Source organism: Ursus arctos, unplaced genomic scaffold (genome assembly GCF_023065955.2).
Source record: "Ursus arctos isolate Adak ecotype North America unplaced genomic scaffold, UrsArc2.0 scaffold_24, whole genome shotgun sequence".
NCBI lineage: Eukaryota > Metazoa > Chordata > Mammalia > Carnivora > Ursidae > Ursus > Ursus arctos.
Genome location: NW_026622919.1, coordinates 11957345 through 11978748, shown reverse-complemented (window position 1 = coordinate 11978748; position 21404 = coordinate 11957345). Strand labels below are relative to the sequence as shown.

Sequence of the window (21404 nt, the reverse complement as noted above, 5' to 3'; positions counted from 1 at the left end):
AATATTATCAACAAGTAGTCAAAGACCCGGAGGCTTGAGAGGGCTCCTGGCTTCTCAGCACCTGGCCCAGCCTCCTGCTGGGTGGGAAATGTACCACCAGATCTGAAGTCAAGGGGAAGGGGAAAGGTCAGGGGTGAGATGGAGGGGGAGCAATTGGCCCAAGGTGGCCAAGCACCTGTTCTGGAAATCAGGCTCTCAGAAGGGTCATTCGTGAGAAGATCCAAACCAAACCAGGCCTTGGGTCTGTGTCCCCATCTCCCTTCCCTCCTTCCTGCTGCTTGCAGCCCTGGGATAATGAGGGAGTGGGAGAGTCTTTGGTTCAAGCCGAGCCTGGGATGATTAGGGCTGGCTGGGGGGCAGTGAAGGGTCAGTGGGGACAGCTGGGAGGAGAGGAAAACCACCCATGAAGACCAAGTTTCCACTTCCTTTTTGAAAGCCTCCTCTTTCTGATCATTGTTTATTTTGATTTTGGATGTTTTGATTTTTCTATCTCCCCTCCCCCACATTGTGTGTGTGTGTGTGTGTGTGTGTACTTGCACACACATGCACGCTGCTGTTGTTTATCTTGTAGACACTTCTGTGGCAATTTATTCCCCTCAGTATACACTTCTGTTCCTGTAATAACACCCTCTGTAGACTAAAGACTCCCTGGAACCACAGGGACAGCTTGGCTCCTGGCTCTCGTGGGGTCGCAGAAGGGGGTGGGTGTGTCCTTGGCCACGGGTCCCACATACCAGCATTCCGGAAGGCCAGGCTCTTAGATGGAGCCGACCTGAAGTGGACTGGCTTCCAGTTTCCTCACACCCAGCAGTTGTCCCAAGGCAAAGATGAGTCATCCTGCCACACTCTTGCACCAGCCCTCCCGATTTGCCCCAAGGTGGCCATATTTCATAGCCTGGACTGTGGGCTTGCAGCCAGCCCCGCTGGCTGCCTCGGGAGGTGAGCCCAGAGGGGCAGAACATGGACACAGACAGGCAGGTATTGGGAAGTGAGGTGCCACCCAGCTTCCCATTCAAGAGCTCTGAAGTCTGGCAGCCTGGGCTGCAAAGGACTCTGGCCACTAGTCACAGCCCCACAGACCACGGGGAGAGAGCACAGTCCCTGCTGCTTGCCCTTTTCCAGCACATCATGGATGTTGCACATTCCTTCTCTTTTCCTATGGAAACCTAAATAGACACATTTCTTGCATGTTTCAAAGTTCTGAAGGCCTAATGACAGGTTTCAATGCCTCTGCATTGAAAAGCATTGTCATCCATTACGTTCAACAAGCAAGTAAATAAAGGAAGATTGAGTAGAGCTGGACACCCCAAGCGTCGCCCATCACATTCAGCGCTGGGCTCCCCCTTTTCACTTATTGAAACAATCTGATTGACACCTTTAAGTTTCTCAGGTGGAGGAAAAGTTAATAGCCAATCCTATGAGGGACCATCCTATAGCAAGAGATAGTCTAGGTTTGCGGAATATTTTCTTGTTATGTTAAGTGAGAAGAGAAGGTTGTGCCTTATAAACATTACTGGTGGCATGTGAGGAGGTGACATTCAAAGGAGACAGCAGGTGAAGAGTTTTCAGTACATTAAAAACCGCGGATCAAGGAGAAAAAAGACATTCCATGTCTGTTTAATATGGAACATATGGGAGGATGGTGAATGCCTGCCATGGCTGTTGGGAATGCAGTTGTTACAGAAAGATGTTCTATATGTGCACAAAAAGGGTTCTGGTGGCCAGGTTGGGAATTTGTCGTTAAATCTTCAGGGAACTGAGACTTGCGTCCTAACGAGGTGTCGGAGCCCATCTGCAGCCCTCAGGCCTGTGCTGGCAGATTCACACCCCCATCTTCACACATCCACAAACGCGCCCTGGTTCTAACCCACACTTAGATACACGCGCAAGGGCACACACATGCCTTCTGCGTGCCGGCCCGCGTTGGCCCTATGACACTTGGCCAGTGGATCCCAGGACTGGAACTCCCTTTACAAGATCCTCGCAGCCCAAATTCCCAGGGAAACTTGAATAGAGGTGGAAAAGTGTTTGATGATAGGGGGAAAAAAAAAAAAAAAAATCTGCTTGCTTGCAGTTCTTGGGATGGCCAGAATGCTACAATAAACTGTTGCTTTCCAGAGCTGGGGAGGGTGAGGGCAGGCAGGGGGAGGAAGCCGGAGCAAAGAGGCCGGAGAACTTGAAAGACCGAGTTGGAACTCCGGCCGAGAGATCCCCCCGGGACGGCGGGGGCCTGGCAGGGGGTGGAGGAGGACCCGGGAAGGGTTAACGCGGGAGTCGAGCGTGCGGCGGGGGCGGGCCGGGCCCGGCCGGGCGGGCGCGGGGCGCTGTCCCTTTAAGGCGGGCGGCGCGGGCCGGCCGAGCGCGAATGTGATTGGCGCGGCGGGATCACTGGCTCCCCAAGCCCGGCCCGGGGGAGTCGGCTGGAGCCGGCTGCGCTTTGATAAGGTCCTGGCAACTCAGTAACAACCCGAGAGCCGGGAAATAAAAATAACCCCTCACTGCAATGGACTTCGGGGCCGCCCGGCGTCCGAGGCGCCCGTCTCCCCCGCCGAAAGCCCTGCTGTAAAAGGTGGGGGTGGAGGCGCGGCCCCAGCCGAGCCGCTTCAAAGAAAGCACCCCTCGGACAGGGGGCGAGGTCGCGCCGAGCCGCGTTGCGGGCGCCGGGGGCGGGAGGGGGTCCGGCCGGGCCGAACCCGGGCCAAGAGGGGCGGTGGGAGCCGGACGGCCCTGGGGAGGGACGGCAGGGGCGCCGGGGGCGGCCCGGGGCGCGGCCGGCGCGTACCTCCCTTTCAGGACCGTGCGCTCGGCTCGCGCCTTTGAAGTGCACAGTTAAATCCACAGCGCAGTTTTTGTTGGAAGCGCCCGGAGGACATTTGGTGCGCGGAGTGACTGCTGGAAACAGGACCTGTGTTGAAAGCCGGGCCGGGCGGGGGCCGGAGGGGCCGGGGGCGGCCGCGGCGGGGGCGGAGGCCCACTCGGGTCTTTTGCATAAAAGGGGCGGCGGAGTGCGCCGCTTCACCCTCCCTCCCGGTGGATCTCGCTCTAATCCCGGGATTGTTGTTTCCCCGCACCCCCCTCCCCTGCCGCGCGACTCCCGATGTTCCCCGACGCCGGGACCGGCCCGGGGGGGCTCGGGGCCGCCGCTGCGAGCCGATCCGGGGGCCGGGGCCGGGGCCCTGCCCGGGGCGCCTGCGAGGTCTCGCCGCGGAGCGCGCGCGCGGATCAATGGTGAGTGCCGAGGCCGCGGCGGCCGGGCTGCCCGCGCGCTTTGATGTGCCGGCGGCCCTTTGAAGTTGGCAGGCCGGCTATTTCGGGGCGCACTCCGGGCGGGCGCGGAGGGGAGCGGCGGGCCCGGCGCCCGGCGCTCCGGGGGGCTTGACCGGGCCGCCCCGCGCGCCCTGCGCCCGGGGCCCCCTCCCTAGCGGGGTGGCGGGGCCCCCGGCGGAGAGACTTCTGCAAGTGGCGGCTGCGGCGGGGGCGGAGAGGGGGCAGATCCCCCCCTCGGGGGTCGCGTCGCTGTCGTTGTTATGGATGTGAGTCGGGGTGTGAGTGTGCGCGGGAGTGCCTTTGGAAGGTGGGATGAAAGGGTGGCGGCGCCCCCCGCTTGCCCTCCCTCCGCCCCCTCCCACCCCCCCCGCCTCTCCCTCCGCCCCCTCCTCCCCTCCCGCCTCTCTGCCCCCTCCCCTCCTCCCCTCCCGGCGGCCGGTCCGCGCTTAGGGGCCCCGAGCGCTGGCCCAGGCTCAGTCTGCGCGCAGGAGCGGCCCGAGCCCGGGGCGCCCGCGTCCCCCGCGTCCCTCCTCCCCGCCCGGGCCCCGCGCCCCCGGCCACCCCGGCCCCTTTTGCGGAGAGGCAGAGACTCCGCGCGTCGCCATTTCTGGACTAGGCTGCTGCTTTCCGTGCCTTTTCTGTGAGCGGCGGCGCCGGGGACCGACCCGCGCCCGGACTCGGGGTGCCGCGAGCGCCTCCCGGGGCTCCGGGCCCGCGCTCGGCGGCCCGCTCGCCGGGGCTCTGGACGCGTTCGGTTGGATTTGGGCCGGGGGGGCGGGCCGGGGGGGCTCGGCGGAGATGAGAGCCCGGCCTCGGGCCGCCTTCGTCTTCCAGGTAACGGGGCCGCCCCACCTTCCCTCCGCCGGGGCAGCGCGGCGCTACCGGCGGCCCGAGAGGCCCTTCGTTACGGGTCGCGCCCCATCCCCCCGGCCCGCCCCTGCCCTCCTTAGTTTGATGCTTCCCGTGCTAGGGAAAGCGGCTTGTTTATTGGTTAGATAAGACTTTTTTCTTTTGGAAAAAAGACAGGATTGAGGTCAGTAGAGTTTGGGATTCTTGGCACAGGCAGTGGTAGCGTGAGACGGTTTCTGATCCGGTTTTGTAGGATTTGTGGCTCCGGGAGGTGAGCTGGGGGCGGGAAGGGGGAGACGGGTCCTGAGGCTTCTCTCCTTCTCTCGCAAAGTTTGAAGATCAAAGTCTGAGTGAGTTGATTTCTGGTTTTGGAGAACGGGAACACAGAGGTGTAGACTGAGCCGGATTCTTGGCGGGAGGCGGGGGCGCAGCGAACATTTACATCTGGGTGGAGGGGGGCGTTTTCCAGCTGGGAGCCCATTCCGCCCCTTGCTGGGCGGGCTTCTTTCTTGGTCGAGGATCTTCTGAATTTTTAAGGAGTGGGAAGGGGGAGCGCCGAGGGAAGGGGTGGGTGGGGGGAATGGGAACCAGATGCCGGGGAAGGGCACGTTTGGAGCTCGAGTTATCTGTGCCGAGAGCCGAGTGGGGAAATTTACCGAAATTGGTTTCACCTGCACACAGCCCAGCGGCTCCGTGTGCGCGTCTTTCGAGTTGATGCTATCGGGGGGGAGGGGGAGGGAGGGGAGCAGAGGGGAGGGGGGAGAAAGGGCAGCCGAGCCTGTGCGGAGCCAAGGCTGCCCTGCGCGCGCCCCGGCTGAGGGGGTTTTTGGAGGATTCAGTCTTACACCTTCCAAGCCCCTCCGCCCCACCTCCCACCCTCCGCGCTCCCAGCTCACCTTCCTCGCCCCTCCCCCCCAATTGTGCAGGGAGCTCGGATTTCGCCTTTGAAAAAGCAGCGTCTGATACTTTAGATGAGCACCTCGCAGATAGCTGGGTTGCTTGATTTGAATTTGAGGAGTTGAAAAGCCTGTTTACTTTCTTGCTTTGATGTTGGGTAGATCTGGTTTTGATTAGATCAATACCCCTTTCTCTCTCCCTACCTCCCCCCTTCCTTTTCTTTCCAGAAAGGAGGCTCAGATGAGCCCCTGCTGACTTGAGAGAGAAAGAGAGACCACGCTGATTGCTGAGAGGAACTGGGGGGAAGAGAACAAACAATCTCCGGGCGAAGAGCTCCCTCACCATGAGCAGTGCTGTGTTGGTGACCCGGCTCCCAGACCCCAGCAGCAGCTTCCACGAGGATGCCCCCCGACCCCCAGTGCCGGGGGAAGAAGGGGAGACCCCGCCGTGCCAGCCCGGGGCAGGAAAGGGCCAGGTCACCAAACCCATGCCTGTCTCCTCCAACGCCAGGCGGAACGAGGATGGGTTGGGGGAGCCCGAGGGGCGGGCGTCCCCGGATTCCCCTCTGACCAGGTGGACCAAGTCCTTGCACTCCTTGTTGGGCGATCAAGATGGTGCTTATCTCTTCCGCACTTTCCTGGAGAGGGACAAATGCGTGGATACCTTAGATTTCTGGTTTGCCTGCAATGGGTTCAGGCAGATGAACCTAAAGGATACCAAAACTTTACGAGTAGCCAAAGCGATCTACAAAAGGTACATTGAGAACAACAGCATCGTCTCCAAGCAGCTGAAACCTGCCACCAAAACCTACATAAGAGATGGCATCAAGAAGCAACAGATTGATTCCATCATGTTTGACCAGGCACAGACTGAGATCCAGTCGGTGATGGAGGAAAATGCCTACCAGATGTTTTTGACTTCTGATATATACCTCGAATATGTGAGGAGTGGGGGAGAAAACACAGCTTACATGAGTAACGGGGGACTGGGGAGCCTCAAGGTCGTGTGTGGCTATCTCCCCACCTTGAACGAGGAAGAGGAGTGGGCTTGTGCTGACTTCAAGTGCAAACTGTCACCCACTGTGGTTGGCTTGTCCAGCAAAACTCTGAGGGCTACAGCGAACGTGAGGACCACCGAGGCTGTTGAAAATGGATACAGGTAAGACTTTGTCCGTCCAGGGAGGGGGCCGGGGGCTGGGGGCTGGGGGACCGTGTGGACTTTGCAGATGTTTTGAGTTAAGTGGGGCGGAGGGCCGGATGGATGTGCTGCTGAGGCTGACAGGTCTGTTGAGAGCTAGGACCGCTGGCCATGAACCCTTTGATCTTGGCTTTTCGTTGTTTCAAGTGGGGAGCAGTGCTGCACACACAGCTGAGTCTAAACCTGCAGTCTTCCAGGACTGACTTCAAACAGTGGCAAGCAGTGTTCATTAATGCGGGTTCCTTATTATCCTGGACCAGTCTTGGAAGGCTGAGAGAGGACAGCAGCTTTTGATGCCTCTGACTCACCCAATACACTAAGCGCTGGTTTTGGAAGGGGTCATTCACCACTCAGCAGAGAGAGGAATGAATGTGGCTGGGGAGGCAGCTGGGTTGTGGAGGCACAGGGATATCGTGCGCACCCATTGGACGTGGGGGTAAGTGGGATCTTTTGAACTTTTCTGTTCAGATAAGAGCCAGCAGTTGGCTTAACAGCTGAGGTTGTGGTTGTCTCTGTAGCATTAGGTGTTGACCTGGCAAGAAGCCCTCCAAGCTAGGGAAGGCCCTGTGACTTTCCTGAATAAAGGACCTTTAGCTTTAGAGTCCGCTGGTATATTAATCTAGGTTTTACATGCTTGCAGCCCGAGGGCAGACCCCCGTTGACTGTTGTGTTGCTTAGTGCTGGCTGAGAAGAGTCTTGGACAGAGAGCACAGGGCCCTGGAGTACTTTCCCTTTTTGAAGCTTCGAAGATCCACAGTCCTTTAGAGAATGGCCAAGTCTTAAGATTCTTGACCTTTGGCAGCAACTTCAGACCTCCTGGTAGAATGAGTTTTTCTGTGTCCCTCCCTCTCTCCCCGTCCAGATAGCCAAAAGGAGCCTCTCACTTCTAGATCTGTTGCTTGTTGCATGCAGTGGAAGGGGTGGTGGGCCCTTGATTGCTCTCTGAATGGCTTAGCTTGCTATCCATCGTGTATTTCTTCGTGGGTTTGGGACCCGGGATGCACTCGAGTGGCTGCCTCTGTGGAGACTGCCCTCTCCCTGGAGGGTCAGGCCTTCAGTGTCCCGCAGGAGCAAGAGGGACAGGGTAGCCGCATCTGAGCCTAGAAGCAGTGAGTTAGGGGTGGCCCAGAGAGTCGACTTTTTCCGCTGGGAGCGAAGAGCTCGTTCTCCAACCACCAGAGGGCGCTCCGACAGCCTCGCGCGCTGGTTTACCCACACTCAGACATCTGGTCTACACCTAAGTGCGACTGGATTGGCTTCTGAAAGGAAGCAGAGGATCACGTGAAAGGAGTTGTTTCAGCGTCTTTACGCTTCTGGTTTCAGGGAGTTTCGCGCTTCTGGTTTCAGGGAGTTTCGCGGAAGATATTGGTCGGGCCTCTGTGGTGGGGCAGTCCCCGCGCACCTGCTGCTCCCGCCCCGTTCCGTTAGGTGAATGTTCTGGTAAATGTGTGCTGGTCTCCTTGCTCTCCAGTTCGGCAGCCTAGGCGGAGACTACTTAAGGCCTGTGGTAAGGCTGCCACTCCAGGGGCTTTCCGACAGTGGAGCTTCTGTGTCCCCTTTGTGAACAGTGTCCCCTTTGTCAGCAGCACCACGCGTGGTTGGTGTGCGGTGTGGGATGTCAGGGAAAGAGTGCTCCCAGGCAGGACCCTGCTGCGACCCCTCCCCTTTGTGGGTGGGCAGTCCAGAGCCAGCCTGGATGTGCCCCTCCCCCTTCCAGAGGCCTCCACTGGGCGAGGACCAGGATTAAACTTTCTGGAGTTGACCCTTGCGAAGCTTTTGAGATCCTGGGGGCAGGGGCCAAAGATCCCTTGTTTCCAGTGCTGGCCACCTTGGTTGTGGACTGTGGGCCTCGCTGCTCTGTCGATGACACCTTCTCATCTGCCCCTGGATCTGCCAGGCTCTGTTTGTGTGCACTTTCTCGCACTGTGGGGTTGAAATGAAGTATTTGACCTGCACTAAACAGAGCCCACACATCTTAACTGGGCATCGTCACAGAGAACGTAACACCTACCCAGTTTCGTTTGGACATGCAGGCACTTCAGGTGTACATAGGGGTGTATTGGGAGGTGTCCCAGATTATTCCAAGGCCCTGTCCACTCACTGCCACCTGGGTTGAAGTCTTTCTGAGCCCCGCGTGGCCTTCTGTGCAGTGATGACTGGGCACCATCTCTTCTGCTCATGTCTTCGGTTGCTCCTAGGATCAGAATCGGGGACGTGAAAGCCGTTGGTAAAGGGAAATGTTCGGAACTCTCGTAAAGCATTAGAATTGGTATCATTTAATCACGGTAAGGAGCAGATATGTGAAAAGGGCAGCCAGGTTAGGCGAGCACCTTCAGAGAATGCCTCCTGGCTTCTAGCCCATATTCACTGTAAAGTTGGAGAGTGGTCCGCCTTCCCAGGCCTCTGCTTTCTCTGCATGGTGAACTTCAGCCTGTCTTTTCAGCCAGCTCTTGGGATGTAGGGATCCCGTCCAGCTCTTTCAGGTCTGCCTCCCCCTGCACGACACTCACTCGTCAGGCAAGGTACGTGGCAGATGGGACGAGCCTCAGAAGCGAGTGACATGAATGAGACCGACACCCGAGTCCTGCCGAGGGGTCCGCCTTCCTCAGCTCTGGACGAGCAGCCTTGGCAGCTGGGTGCCGGGAGCGCTGGCCCGCCTTCCAAGCCCTGTGTTTACCTTGGGCACTCAGAGGAGGCCTCCTTTTTAATGACTTGTTTGTGTCCTCACTGATTTGGTGTCAGGTTTAATATAAATAGTTGGAAAGGAAGAGCAGGAATTATCCTCGGAGGGAAGGACTCCGGTTTGTGAGTGCTGGAGTGGGATGCCTGGGCTTTTGATGGGCTCTATAAATAACTTAGAGCCCGAGTGACCCGTGGTGGAAGCACGTGTCAAAGCCCCAGCACAGACACAGACACAGAGCGTCAAGGTGTGTGTGCAGGGCCTGTGGGATTAGGAGCGCAGCCCGGCATGTATTTTGGGAAGGAGACCGTGTTGGGCTCACAGACTACTCCCTTGTGTCCTTCCCTGACCGCACTGACCCTGGTGCCCTCCTGCGCCAGGCGGGTCTCCTGTGCCTCCGGTTGGACCCCCTCCTCCGTTCTCCCTTCAAGTAAGTCGGGCCTAGCAGATGGCCCTCTGCTGGCTCCCGGTGCTTCCTGTTCTCTGAAAGAACCCGCTGAGGAGGCCCGTTTTTATGCGAAGCCACTGGAATCAAGCTTGGCTTCGATTATCAAAGAAAATGATGCCATAGGAAAGATATGCTGGGAGCAGTAGTCCCCAGCTAGAGGCTGGGATCTCTGAGGAAGGCAGTTTGCTAAAAGGCACTTGGAAGAGTTGGCCTTTCTCATGGCTCAGCTGCGCAGGGCCACCTGAGTGCTGGGCCCCCTCACTGAACGCCCCCGCCCCCACCTTGCCTTAGATGATGCTTCTTGAGGCAATGGTTGCCTTTTGGGCAGTGACTTTGTGAGTACATCGTCAGAGGGCTTTCCGCAAGCCCTGCGCACACAGCTTTAGAAGCAAATACTTGCTAAGTTGCACGGTTTTGGGAGGAGACCCAGAAGGAGGCCCCAAAGATCAGGTCTCTTGTGCTCTCTGTAGGGCGGGTTGGCCCTGGGGAGGGGGCCGGGGCCACAGCGCTTTCATCAAGATAAGAGAGAAGAATAAGCTGGGGGAGGAAAAAAAGAAAAGAAAAAGCCAGCAAACAGTTTCCCTTCCCTGAAGGTCCCAGGAGTCTCTGCTGCCTGATGGCTGAGAAGCCCTTTGCACATGGACTTGCAAACACAGGTCTGCGGACACCCGCCCAGTGCAAAGTCGGTACCGTAGGCCTCCAGTGTCTGCAGGAATTTAAAACCCTTGCAGCAACCGTGGGAGCACAACAGTCCCGAAGAAATAATCAAAGCATCTGGGTACAATTACTGTAGCGTGGTCGAGTTTCTTTCCTTTCCTTTTTTTTTTTTTTCGTAAAAGATACAAGAAAAGAGCTCTAATCCGTTTTCTTAAAATCATGTGGAGATTTTGACAACATTCCGGGTTCTTAAGAATTGAGTTTCTGTGTGTCTCCACGACCCTGCCTCCTTCCTCTACTCCGTCCTCCCTCCTTTGTTACGATTGTAGGAAAATCCAAATACTTTATTGCAGTCAAGCAAGCTAAGGGTAGTATATTCCATTTTTAATGACTGGTCACACAGGGAGCCCTCTATTTTGGAAGCGAAGGAGGACAGGTTTATTTTGGGACCCATGTGTTTTGTGATCCACTCCAATGAGTGCTAAGCTGTGAGCACACACAGGATAGTTCAGTGTCTTTCTGGTTGAGGAGGGAGGAGGGATTTCTATTGAGTGGTTTGCTCACCGAAGAGGTTGACTCCAGGACCTTGTCACTGAGTGAATACCGCAGACAGCAGCCCTGTCCGAATGCTCTTCAGGGCTGCGTGGGCCCTTTTGATCTTGTACTAAGGCCTCTTAGACCAAAACACTTTCCAGCCAGCCATCAGATGGCCCCAGGTCTTTTAAGGCTGTTCAAGCAAAGCCTAGAGCTTCTGCCACGCTCGCTCCCCCAGCTGGGAGCCACTTGCAGGGAAGACAGGCCTGGCCCTTGCCCTCATGGCGCTTCCAGTCTGGCTGCGTGGGACGGGCGTTCAAGGCGTGGACGTACCAACGCCGTGTGACCATAAGTCATGATAAATACCTCAGAAGAAGGAAGAGCCCCCCGCCCCCCGCCAGCTCTGTTTTCCTCGGCAGTTGTTTTTTTGGAGGATTACCAGTATCTCCCCTAATCACAGTGCCCTTGAGTCTTTGGAGAATGTAAGAATTTCCTGCCGATGGCCGTGTTTGAACCAGGTGACTTTTAGGTGGAGACCCCACGTCCGTGGAGGCGCTGACTTGACCGCAGTCACCTGCTGGCCGGAGCTAAGCCAGCAGCAGCTCTCGGCCTCCCGATTCCCTTTCCCCGTCAAGGGTGTAGCGCACTTTCCTACCTCCGGGCTTCTGAAAGCTGGGAGGGGGCCTGAAAGAAGTTTCCTCGCCGTCCTGCTTTGACGCAGTAGCCGGGTCCAAGCACCCAGAGAGCGGGGAACTTTGGACTGTTTTAAAGACTTGGGTGAGTCCATAACCCCATCCACTCCGTGGGTCCACTCGGTGCTCGGTGCTTGGTGCTTTCCGACTTAAAAGCCCATTTCCTCTCGTCTTGCCTTTAGTGGCAGTGCCATCCTCTCCTTCCTTTTGACTTCCCTCATCAACTAGGAGACATTTTTACTCAGTCAGCCCTCCTCCCATCTCCTCTCTAAAAAAAAAAAGTCAGTTGCCCTTCCTTTGCTCCCACAGTGCCTGGAAATCCCACATTGAGGACAAGAAACCAGTGTTGAGGCCTGGAGGGCCTTACGGTCCTCATGTAATCATCACAGCATATCCTGGACAGTGGGGAGACATCGTGCCCTCTACAGACCTGAGCACAGGGCCGGTATCTCAAGGACAGCTCAGGGTCACTCGGGCCAAAGTATTCAACGGGTTCAAGCAGGACATTCCTCATGTGCACTTTCTGGTCAGTTCTGCACCCATGTGCCGTTTCCAACATCTGGCTTTATGTTCGGTTGAGCTCAGTAGAACAGAATCATGGTCCCTGCTGACGTCGAGCTCCCGTGGGAGTATCTAGATGTGGGTTTGCTGTGGCCACATGTCCAGCCAGGTGGCCTCCAACAAGGCTTTTGCCCCCCCCTCCCCCCCCCGGGCTCTGCGCCTCCTGCCACGGTTGTGAGGCTGCAAGGTGACTGGGCAGTAGACGTCCCTTGAGCACCTACTGTGTGCTGGGGCGGGGGGGGGGGTGCAGCCACGCCCCAAACAGAGAGCCCGCCTCTTATGAGTGCCCTGTGTGTGGCAACTCTCTGATGTTTAGTCACATCTCTAAATAGAGGAGGTCGGCTTGGGTTCATTCGGGCTCGAAAATGCTCAGACTCTGGGTGTAACTTTTCCCGCTGGTGTCCTCACTCCGGCTGGAGCGCAGGCCTCAGCGACACGACGGGGCCCGGCCGTCCCATCCCAGCTGCCGCCGCGGAGGCCCTCACACCACACTGTGGCCACGGCTCCTGCCCACACCCGCCCCTCCATCCGTCCAGTGCGGTGGCCTGGCCTGGGTCCCACATGCTGCGAGAACTTGTTGAACCCTTGAGGCCGGTCTCTGTATTAGGAGGCAGGAAGAGTTTGGGTGAGAGCTCAAGAAATCCGTGTCTTGCCAGTGACCCCTGGCTCTGCCCCAGGGCAGGCTGCTGTCCTGTGGGGCCACCACGGCACGCTGGTGAGGCGGGCCCAGGACACCTCCTCCCCCAGGTGGCTGCAAGCCTGGGAGGGTGTGAAGTGTGTGAAGTTGCACCCCTCTGTGAGCCTGTGCCAACGCGGCGTCTGCCTCCCCAGTGGCACCCCCCCCATTTTGGTGACCAGGCCACTGGTGCCAGGAGACCGGAGACCCAGGCCGGGTCAGTCCAGAGCCCAGCACCGTGCCGCACAGGCAGGAGGTGACTAGGAGCTTGGCGATGGCCCGGAGAGGCTGCTTTGACCTTTCACGAGTCCCTTTCATCTGCCACCCCCAAGGCCATCTTTAGAGACCTGCGCGATGGCCGGATGGAATGGAGTCTCTCTTCTGGGCCTTCCCCTTCTCCCGCAGTTGGTTTCTTAGCTGTTGGCTTAGACTTGGTGGGCCCAGTGGAGTATGCCGGGGTCTCTGTCAGCAGGGCCTCCTGCGACTTCAGGCTTGACGGGCCTCTTCCTGGAGCCCGCTGACCACAGTGGCCCCTTCCTCCTCCTCCCCCCACTTCCGTCCTTCGCTGGTGACACAAGACGAATGCAGCCCCGCCGGGGCCAGGCACACTGGAGGCTCTGCGAGGAGATCTGGAGGACAGACTGGGGCGGCAGGGGCCCCTGAAGCAAAGGGCAGGAGACACTGGAGGACGGGCCTGGACCTTCCTGTGAAACAGCTGTGCAGCCCATTCGGATCCTGCAGGCCTTGCTCTCAGCCTAGTTGCCTGGAGGAGGCGGGCCCGGTGGGGGGAGCGGGGAAGGCCCGGCAGAGGCCAGCTCCAGGTGGGGTGCAAGTCCTGAGCCTTGCCTTGAGCTTTTCTGTCCCCTCTGTCCAGCGTACTGGGTGCAGGGTGGGAACGAGAAGGCGATGCCAGGCCTTGGGTGGCTTGAACCTTGGAACTATGCTAACAGACCCGATGGAGAGTTTGGATGCCTAAGACCTCTTGGGGCCCTAAAACCGTGTTCTTCCAGTGCAGGCTTGGATATGGTGGTGGGGAGGGAGAAGACCCTTCACCTCCACAGACTTACTCTCCTCTTTGATTTGATAGCCCCCCTCACCCCCAGGAGTATGTGTTTAGCTCTTTGTAGGATCCTCCGGGCTGGTTATGGCTTCCTCTGTCCCCTGGCAGACCTGCCCTTGGCAGCAGGGGAACCCAGCCTGCTTTCTTCCCAGGATGAGCTGGTGGCTTGGCCGCCCTCCCTTAGGTCACCCCAGCTGTCTGCCCCGATGAGCAGCTGGCCCCAGGCAGCAGGTTGGCATCCGTGCATGGTGGGATCGTGCCCTCCCTTGTCCCCGGGTTGCCTGGTCACCTGGTGTCCGGAGCGAAGCGGTGATGCGCTGCTCTTGTACTTGGCCTGCAGGTCCTTCAGGAGGAGCGATCCTATGAATCCATACCACGTCGGTTCTGGCTATGTCTTTGCACCGGCTACCAGCGCCAACGACAGTGAGATATCCAGCGACGCGCTGACTGACGATTCCATGTCCATGACGGACAGCAGCGTGTAAGTATCCTGCTGTCCCCATCGTGGATGTGGCTGGCAGTGTGACCCACCAGGCCAGCAGGGCGGAGCCCTCAGGCCTCCTCAGCTGGCTTTGCAAACCCCATCTGGGTGTGTATGGGCGCTTGCTCACTGGGAGGGGAGTGTCCCAGCTCTGCGGTCTGGGTTTGGGAGGGCGATGGGGTCTTGAAAGGAAAGTTGGCCTGTAGAAAACTAAAGCAAGATAAGGGTTAAGATGACCATCCATGGATTCTTGAGTCTAGAAAGCCATCTTCTGATTGTCCTTTTGGCTTTCTTCCCTGGATGGAAGTGCCCGGCTGGGCTTGAAACCCAGGGTGTCCAGTCTGCAGAGCCAGCAGGTGGGAGACAGGGTGGCGTGGGAAGGGAGGTGTGTTCATTGTTTCTGAAGGAAAAAGCATGGGAGGTGAGGGGCAGAAGGCCGGAGCTCGCTCAAGGCCCGCCGGGCATCATGTGCCCTCCTGGATGTGTTCAGGTGGACCTCAGCCGGTCACCAAGTGCTGGCGGAGTGTGTCAGGTTCTGCCCCTAAGTGGGGCTTCTATCCAAAGGTGTCTGATCTTGATTCTTTTCAAGATGCATCTGGCATACTAAGAGTTTGTTCCTTTAAAAAAAAAAATTACTATTGAAGTATAGTTGACACAATGTTCTGTTGGTTTCAGGTATACAACGTAGTGATTCCACGATTCTGTACATTACTCAGTGTTGACGATAAGCGTAGTCCCCGCCTGTCACCATGCAGTGTTGCTACGGTGTTATGGACAATAGTCCCTCTGCCGTAGTCTGTGACTGGAGGTTTGTGCCTCTTAGTGTGCTCTTCGCCTGTGTTGCCCACCCCCCACACCCACCTGGAGTTTGTTCCTTTGCTTTCCAAAGACAATCCAAGGCATCAGCCTGGTAGGTCTGAGGAGGTCAGCAGGCTGGCAGGTGGGCTCACAATTTGCACTGAAGTCACTTGAAGTCATGCAGTGGTGATCTCTGGGTGGAGAACAGCCATTCTTCTGAGTCTCATCGCGGGGCGTGTGCGTGTGCGTGCGCGCATGTGTGTGTGTGGGTGTGGGTGTGGGTGTTGAGCTGGATATCTCCGTCTCTTGCCATCCTTTGAGATCCTGATTCAGAAGAGCCTAGGGAGGTGGAGCCTGGGGTTGGGCAAAAGTCCCCCAAGAGCCCACCCAACATCCAGTTGAGAACTACCATTCCAGAAATGGCCTTTGAAGACGTTCCACAGGTGCGTGGGCAGTAAGAGCCTCCTCGGCCAAGGGGACAGCTTTGGAAGGCAGACCCGCGGAGCCGCGCGTTAGGGCGTGTGTAGAGTTTGTTCTTAGCACCCTCGCACTGGACCGTCTCCTCTTCCAGTTGGTTTGAAATGATCTGGTTTCTGTTGGCCAGTGTCCTGTGCTTTGGCCTGTGGCACGGAGCCAGTTGGAAGGGAAGTCGATGAGGTTGGTTTGGGATTCTGCTGTCGGTTTTCCCAGCGGCTTTCCTTGTGTTATCTCAGATCCCCCGTCAGTAAAGGGAGAGAGAGCCACAAGGTGACAGGTTCCATTTTGAATACAAGAAGAGCATTCTGGCGTTAGTGAAAATAGAATAAGGGTACACCTCTTTCATCCAACATGGAGAAATGAGGGGTTCCACGGAAGTCAGGTTTCCATCCATACTTGAGAAAAATTATCCTTTGATGGTCACAGGCCTTAAAATAATACATTTTTGTTCTATTTTAATTAAACAGTATTAGGCATACTTTATTGCTTAATCTCAGTCACGAATATCAAGATCTGTTTTCATCCTATATTGTAGTGTTATCTCCTAGCCTACAAGGCCACGTGAGGCTGTCTGCCCCCACTTTTTAAAAATGGCTTTTCTTTTTTCTCTTGGTCATTCTGCCTGCTGTCGTATTTTGCTCCTGCCTCTGTGCTTGCTTCTAACAACATTACTCCTTTAGCTTTTATTTTGGATTGCGTGGGGGAGGAGGGGGGAAGTCTTGGCGTCTTGAGTAAAAGGAGAGTATGTTGGGTTGGAATGAGGGCGTTGAGTGAATCTCCTAGGTCACGTGTAGTTAAGACTGTAAGGCTTCTGTTTGGTTTTCTTAGAGACTATTTTTGGCTGGCTTTCGGGCCCTTGCCTGCACTTCAGTCCCCACCGTTGAGGCGTTGTTCTGGTTCGTGCCGAACTAACTTGGGTGTAGTCCCCGTACATGTCTGAGCCTCACGAGACCCAGTCAGAAAGGTAGGCGGTCACTTGTGACTTTCACAGCTGGGACAGTAGGGCCCAGTGCCAGTGCGGCAGCCCCCCCAGCCTTGCCCTTTGCCTGTCACTCCCCTCCTGGACAGCGTGAACATTTCCAACAGGAGGTGTTGGGAGGACCAGTCGAGAATGAGACCTTTGAGCCACTTTGAGTTTCTTTAATTTATTAGGGACTCACACTGCTTTCTTTTTGAACGGTTTGGGGGAAGGGTAGGAGGGAACAAGTTCTAACTTCTCCCCTGCACTCCCCCCCCTTATTATTCCCTTCCCAGAAGAACTTTCTCAGTTTTTCTTGTTAGAGATGACTTTAAGGTTCCCACCCTTCCCATGTCAGCTAAGACACTTGTGGACTTGAAGCCCCGGCTAGCCCCCATCCAGGATCGGAGAAGTTCCCTTGGCCAGTCCGCTGTTCTAGATAGCCGGGGTAGGGCGTGGGCCAGTAAAGTCCACGTGGGTATAGAGACAGAAAAGGGTGAGCCCCTCAATACGTCACTTTCTCTTTGGGGCACACTAGGTACCCCTGGGTCCCGAGTGACAGGACCTCAGCGTTGTCAGCGGCCTTGGATGGGTGGAGAGAGTAAACCAGGGCATCAAGGCCAAGGGAAGATGCCTGGTAAGCCTCGGAGCCCCAGGGCCTCAGTGGTGGGCCTGACCTTCTTGACATCAGTGTTCGGTGTCCCGGAGCCATCTCCCAGGCACGTGGGCAGGTTATCCCGAGCAGCCGGCGTAGCTGTACCCACTCGGGCAGGTTCATACCACCTTGGGGCGAATTTCTCATCAGTGTGGGACCCTCCTCTCTCTGGAGTTGTTTGTCCAGGCTAGTTTGCCTCACGCAGACCACGGTGGGGGACAAAGAGGTCTCTGGAATAAGAGCCCATCATCCGGATGTGGGGGGTTCCTATGGGTCTCGGGCCGCCAGGCGCCGGGGATCCCTGGGCCCTCCTCTGCTTCCCTACAGGCGTGGCGTGTATGGAGAGCTCGGGCTGTGCGAGCCACTTTCTGGCCGGCTGGCCCTGGGTGTGTGTGATCTGCCCTGTGTCGGGCGGGTCACCCGGGATTCCCAGGGCTGGGATTAGACCCCTCTTCAGAGCTCTGCCAATTGTGGGCCTCGCACAGATGAGAGCACGGAGCAGGCGAGAAATAAAGTGTGTGGGGGATGAAAAGCTGAACTGAACCGCTTTCAGCCCATTGTTCTTCTGGGGAAGCTTAGCGGGGATAAGAGGGTAGCAGGCCCCTTTGAAATTTCCTTGAACAAGTGAATAGGAGCGCCCCATAAAGCATGAAAAGAGCCCTGGCTATTTCTCCCCGTCACAATGGGCGGCTCTGGCTGCCAGGGGGGCTGCCAGGGCCTGGGGACTGGGGCTGGCCGCCCTGCTGGGAGTTGGGGAGGGGACCCGGCCGGGGAGGGGGAGAGGGGGTCACAGGCGGTCTTCAATAGACTCCAGAAGGTTGGAGTTCATTAGACACAAGCCCGGGAAGCAATCGTCTCATTTGCGACAGGACCAATTAAGTCCCGGGGGCCTTTGCAAGAGGGCCGGCGTAGAAGTTGGGAAGGGCCGGCCTGCACTTGGTTGTTCCAGGGAGCTGTGTGCCGGGGGGCCTGGAGGTGCAGAGCTGGCAGGGGCTCTGAGGAAATCATTGCCTTCTCCCGAAGCCCGCTGCTGACTTCTGTTTTCCCGCTAAGTAAAAAGCCTGTAAAGATGGCTGGGGGTTTGGGCCTTCGTAGTAGGCCTCTGAGAGGGCTGCTTTATGAGCCCGTGACTCTGAAACCTGTATTCTCAGAAGAAATCGCTTTCTATTTTTTGGGGAGGGGGGGTTAGCTGCCAGACTCCAGCAAAGCCCTAAAACCCAGTGCCTTGGAGTGCTGGGCGCAGAGGCTCGTGGGGCCGTTCGCAGGGCATCAGGCCTGGGGGGATGCAGCCAGGGGCGGAGACCATCACCGGCAGCCGGTTCTTCGCCACCCAAGTGTGGCCTCTGTGTTCGGGGCGACCAGGAGGTGTGGAAGCTACGCCGACGACCCCGGGGTCTCTCGGTCTTCTCTTTTTGTGCAAAGTTGCTCTTACAGTCAGGGGCCATAAAACCAGCGCGGGATACTTCCCTCGCGGTTCCCGCGGAAGGGTGGCACGGGATCTTTTATGTATCTATTTGTGTTTCCTTGTATGTTATTCATGGGCTTACTCAGGGCACCAGGGAAGGCACCCGAGTGAAGTTCAGATCTTATCTTATCTTACAAGACCAGGCTTTTGATGCTGGCTGCCGTCAGAGGCTGCCTCCTGAGTGCTCGCCAGATGGGAACGGGAGCGGACACGTGTGCGAGCGAGCCGGTACTGCTAAGCCTCGGGCAGACGGCACCCAGGTTAGGCTGGGCACAGCGGAGTCCAAAGGCTAAGCTAATTGGCTCGGCTTAAATGGCAGCTAAGTGGAGTCCATGCTTCAGGACCAGTGCTCTCCAGAAGCAGCTGGGCCCAGCAGCGGGCTCGTTAGCTAAAATGCTTGTAATTAAAGGAGGACGGTATAGGAACCGAAACTCAGGCACCCTGCCGCTCACCGTGCTGAGCGTCCAAGAGACAGACCCGAAAGTTCTAGAGCCCGCGTACGGAGAAGAGGGGTCCTCTTCTGGCGTGTGAGGCTGTTTGGGAGAAGATTCTTGGCTGGTGGGGAGGTAAAGCCCTGTTTCCGTGAAGGCACCTGTTAATAAGCCTCTTTGAGCCTCTGCAAGGTGAGCCCCCTCTTCTCTGCCCTGGTCACAGTTCTCCTGCCCTGCCGTTGGCCCCTTCACCTGCCTCGGGGGTGGTGCTGAAATCATTTATTCCTTTTGCCTTCAATCGGCCACGCACCTGCTTCTCCCCACCTCCCCCTTTCTATAGGTACTTCCCCCAGTTCTCTTCTTTCTTCTGCTCTGTATGGACAAAGCCAAGGAGGTATAAAAACCTTACCACTGGTTTCCATCTGGGTGGAAAGGGGAAGAGCAGAGGCTACTAGAGGACACTTGAGGACAGAGTCTTGGGGGAGATGGATGGGGACCTCCTCTAGGACCTTTGAAGCCTCGCGTGTATCACAGTGAAGTCCCTGGGGTGCTTGACTCCTCCCCAAGGTTGTCAGGAGGAGGCCTGGAGCAGAGGCCAGCCACCCTTTTGAAGTCTGCAGAGGTGTTGCTGGTCAGGAGAAGGGCATGGACATTGTTCATGGGGCAGCCCTGGGGCAACGGAAGTGGATTAGATCAGTACGAGACCCAACCTGGAGGACCCCTATAGTCACCCTCACCCCACAAAGAATGTTAGGCAAGAGACAAAGGGGATCTTGAGTGTGCCTTGGGAACCACCTGGCATGCCCCATAGCCAGTGAGTACCAAGTGGTGGGGTACTATGTTCCAGAATGTTCCCCAGATCTTCCAATGTCATGTGACTTCACAGGGCTTAGGAATCGGACCATCAGGAAGCTTGGCTCCTCCAGGCGGGGGGAGCGGGGGGGGGTAGGAGGGTAGGTCGCTGAGTTAAGGACACCTCTTCTGGAGTTCAGCAGTGGCTCAGATTTGGATCGTGGGTCTAACTGCTACTGACTGACCCCAGGAGAGCTACAGAGCGTCTCTGACCATCTGTAAAACTTGGTGAAGTCGGATGAAGTTGGATTATATGTCACATGAGTCTGACCCACAGTGGGAACACATACCTGGGGGTGGGCAGCCTCACATTAGACCCAGCCCCTGGTGTGGAATCTGGTTACTGGTCAAGCCAGGCATGCTCATGAGCACCCAGTTTTCTCCCATTGTATAGGTGTTTCCAAGGTGAAAACGTTGAGGTTTGGTAAATCTATTCCAGGTGGCTCTGTAAGTTTCTGGACTTAGAACCTTTTATCCTCTCTGGCCTTCGAGGGCCCAGTCCAGTGAGCAGGAGGCTGTCTGAGAGACTCGGCCTGCACTGGTCAACCTGTGTGCTGTCTCTGGCCCTCTTGGCCTTTCTCTGGGGCAGGATTCACCCTTATGTGTATGTTCCTGCTTTAGATACTTTTTTAAAAAATTAATTAATTAATTTTTAGACAGAGAACACACAAGCAGGGGGAGGGGGAGGACAGAGGGAGAGAATCTTTTGTGCAGACTCCCTGCTGAGCGAGCAGCCCTACTCGGACCTTAATCCCACAACCCATGAGATCATGACCCAAGCCTAAGCCAAGAGTCGGGCCACTCAATGGACTGAGACACCCAGGTGCACCCCCTGCTTCAGATATTGATCCCTTTTCTCCCCTGGACCCTCAGTACAGTGATCCTTCCTGTGCTAATTCGTAGCCAGGCTTTGGCTAACCTGCCTCCCGGATGTACTGACCGACTGTGATCCCAGTCATCCCCACAGTGGTCCTGTGACCTGGCCCAGGTCAACAGATTTCTGGAAAGTGCAGCCACTTGGAATTCTAGGGCATCGCAGATGAGGAGCTAGAGGTCAACCAGTTACCCCTGGCTGCTCCTGGGTATTTTTAGGCAGTGCTGATTTTCACCCACGGCTGGTGAGCCAAAGATGTTTTTCCTCCTTCCACCCTGTGATGAACAAAACGCCAGGAAAAGGGAAATAACCAAATACCTCATTTCAATATTTACAGCCTCCAAGTATGATTCATTATAGGAATGTCGGAATCCTGAGGCTTTTGTCAATAAGTGGCCTCTAGAAGGGACAGCAGTGGGAAAAGAGTCACACCTTGACTGTGTGACTGCTTTCAAGCACAAAATTCTTTTTTTTTTTTTTAAAGATGTTATTTATTTATTTATTTGACAGAGACAGCCAGCTAGAGAGGGAGCACAGGGCGGGTGAGCAGGGGGAGTGGGAGAGGAAGAAGCAGGCTCCCAGTGGAGGAGCCCAATGTGGGGCTCGATCCCAGAACGCTGGGATCACGCCCTGAGCCAAAGGCAGACGCTTAACGACTGAGCCACCCAGGTGCCCCCAAAATTCTTTTTTTTTTTTTTAAATCATAGCAACTCCAGGTCATGTCTTAGTGAAGACAAGCTGGGGTGGAGGCTTTTCTTTACTTTTCTTACCTCCTCCACTTTTTTTTTTTTTTTTTGGAGTATAATGATGAAGGACATAGGGACTCATCCTGCCTTCAGGTCTTTGCTCAAAGGTCACCTTCGTAGCGAGGACTTCGTTGGTACCCCCTCCCCCA

General features: G+C 56.6%; 1 protein-coding gene across 5 annotated transcripts in view; it reads left to right on the top strand.

Annotated features, from left to right (window-relative positions):
- The first annotated feature begins 2463 nt into the window (after positions 1 to 2463).
- The window catches only part of AXIN2 (axin 2), a 30675-nt gene continuing 11734 nt past the window's right edge, over positions 2464 to 21404 (top strand). For 2 of the 5 annotated variants that reach the window (XM_048212778.2, XM_057317733.1), the window contains exons 1-3: positions 2828 to 3228; positions 5241 to 6171; positions 13859 to 13999. In XM_048212778.2, coding sequence (XP_048068735.1) covers positions 5357 to 6171; positions 13859 to 13999 — 956 coding nt within the window. In that variant the 5' untranslated portion in view covers positions 2828 to 3228; positions 5241 to 5356. Of the gene's footprint in view, positions 2570 to 2827; positions 3229 to 3998; positions 4102 to 5240; positions 6172 to 13858; positions 14000 to 21404 lie in introns of those variants that run through there. The other 3 variants (XM_048212776.2, XM_048212772.2, XM_048212773.2) reach the window with 3 other exon arrangements.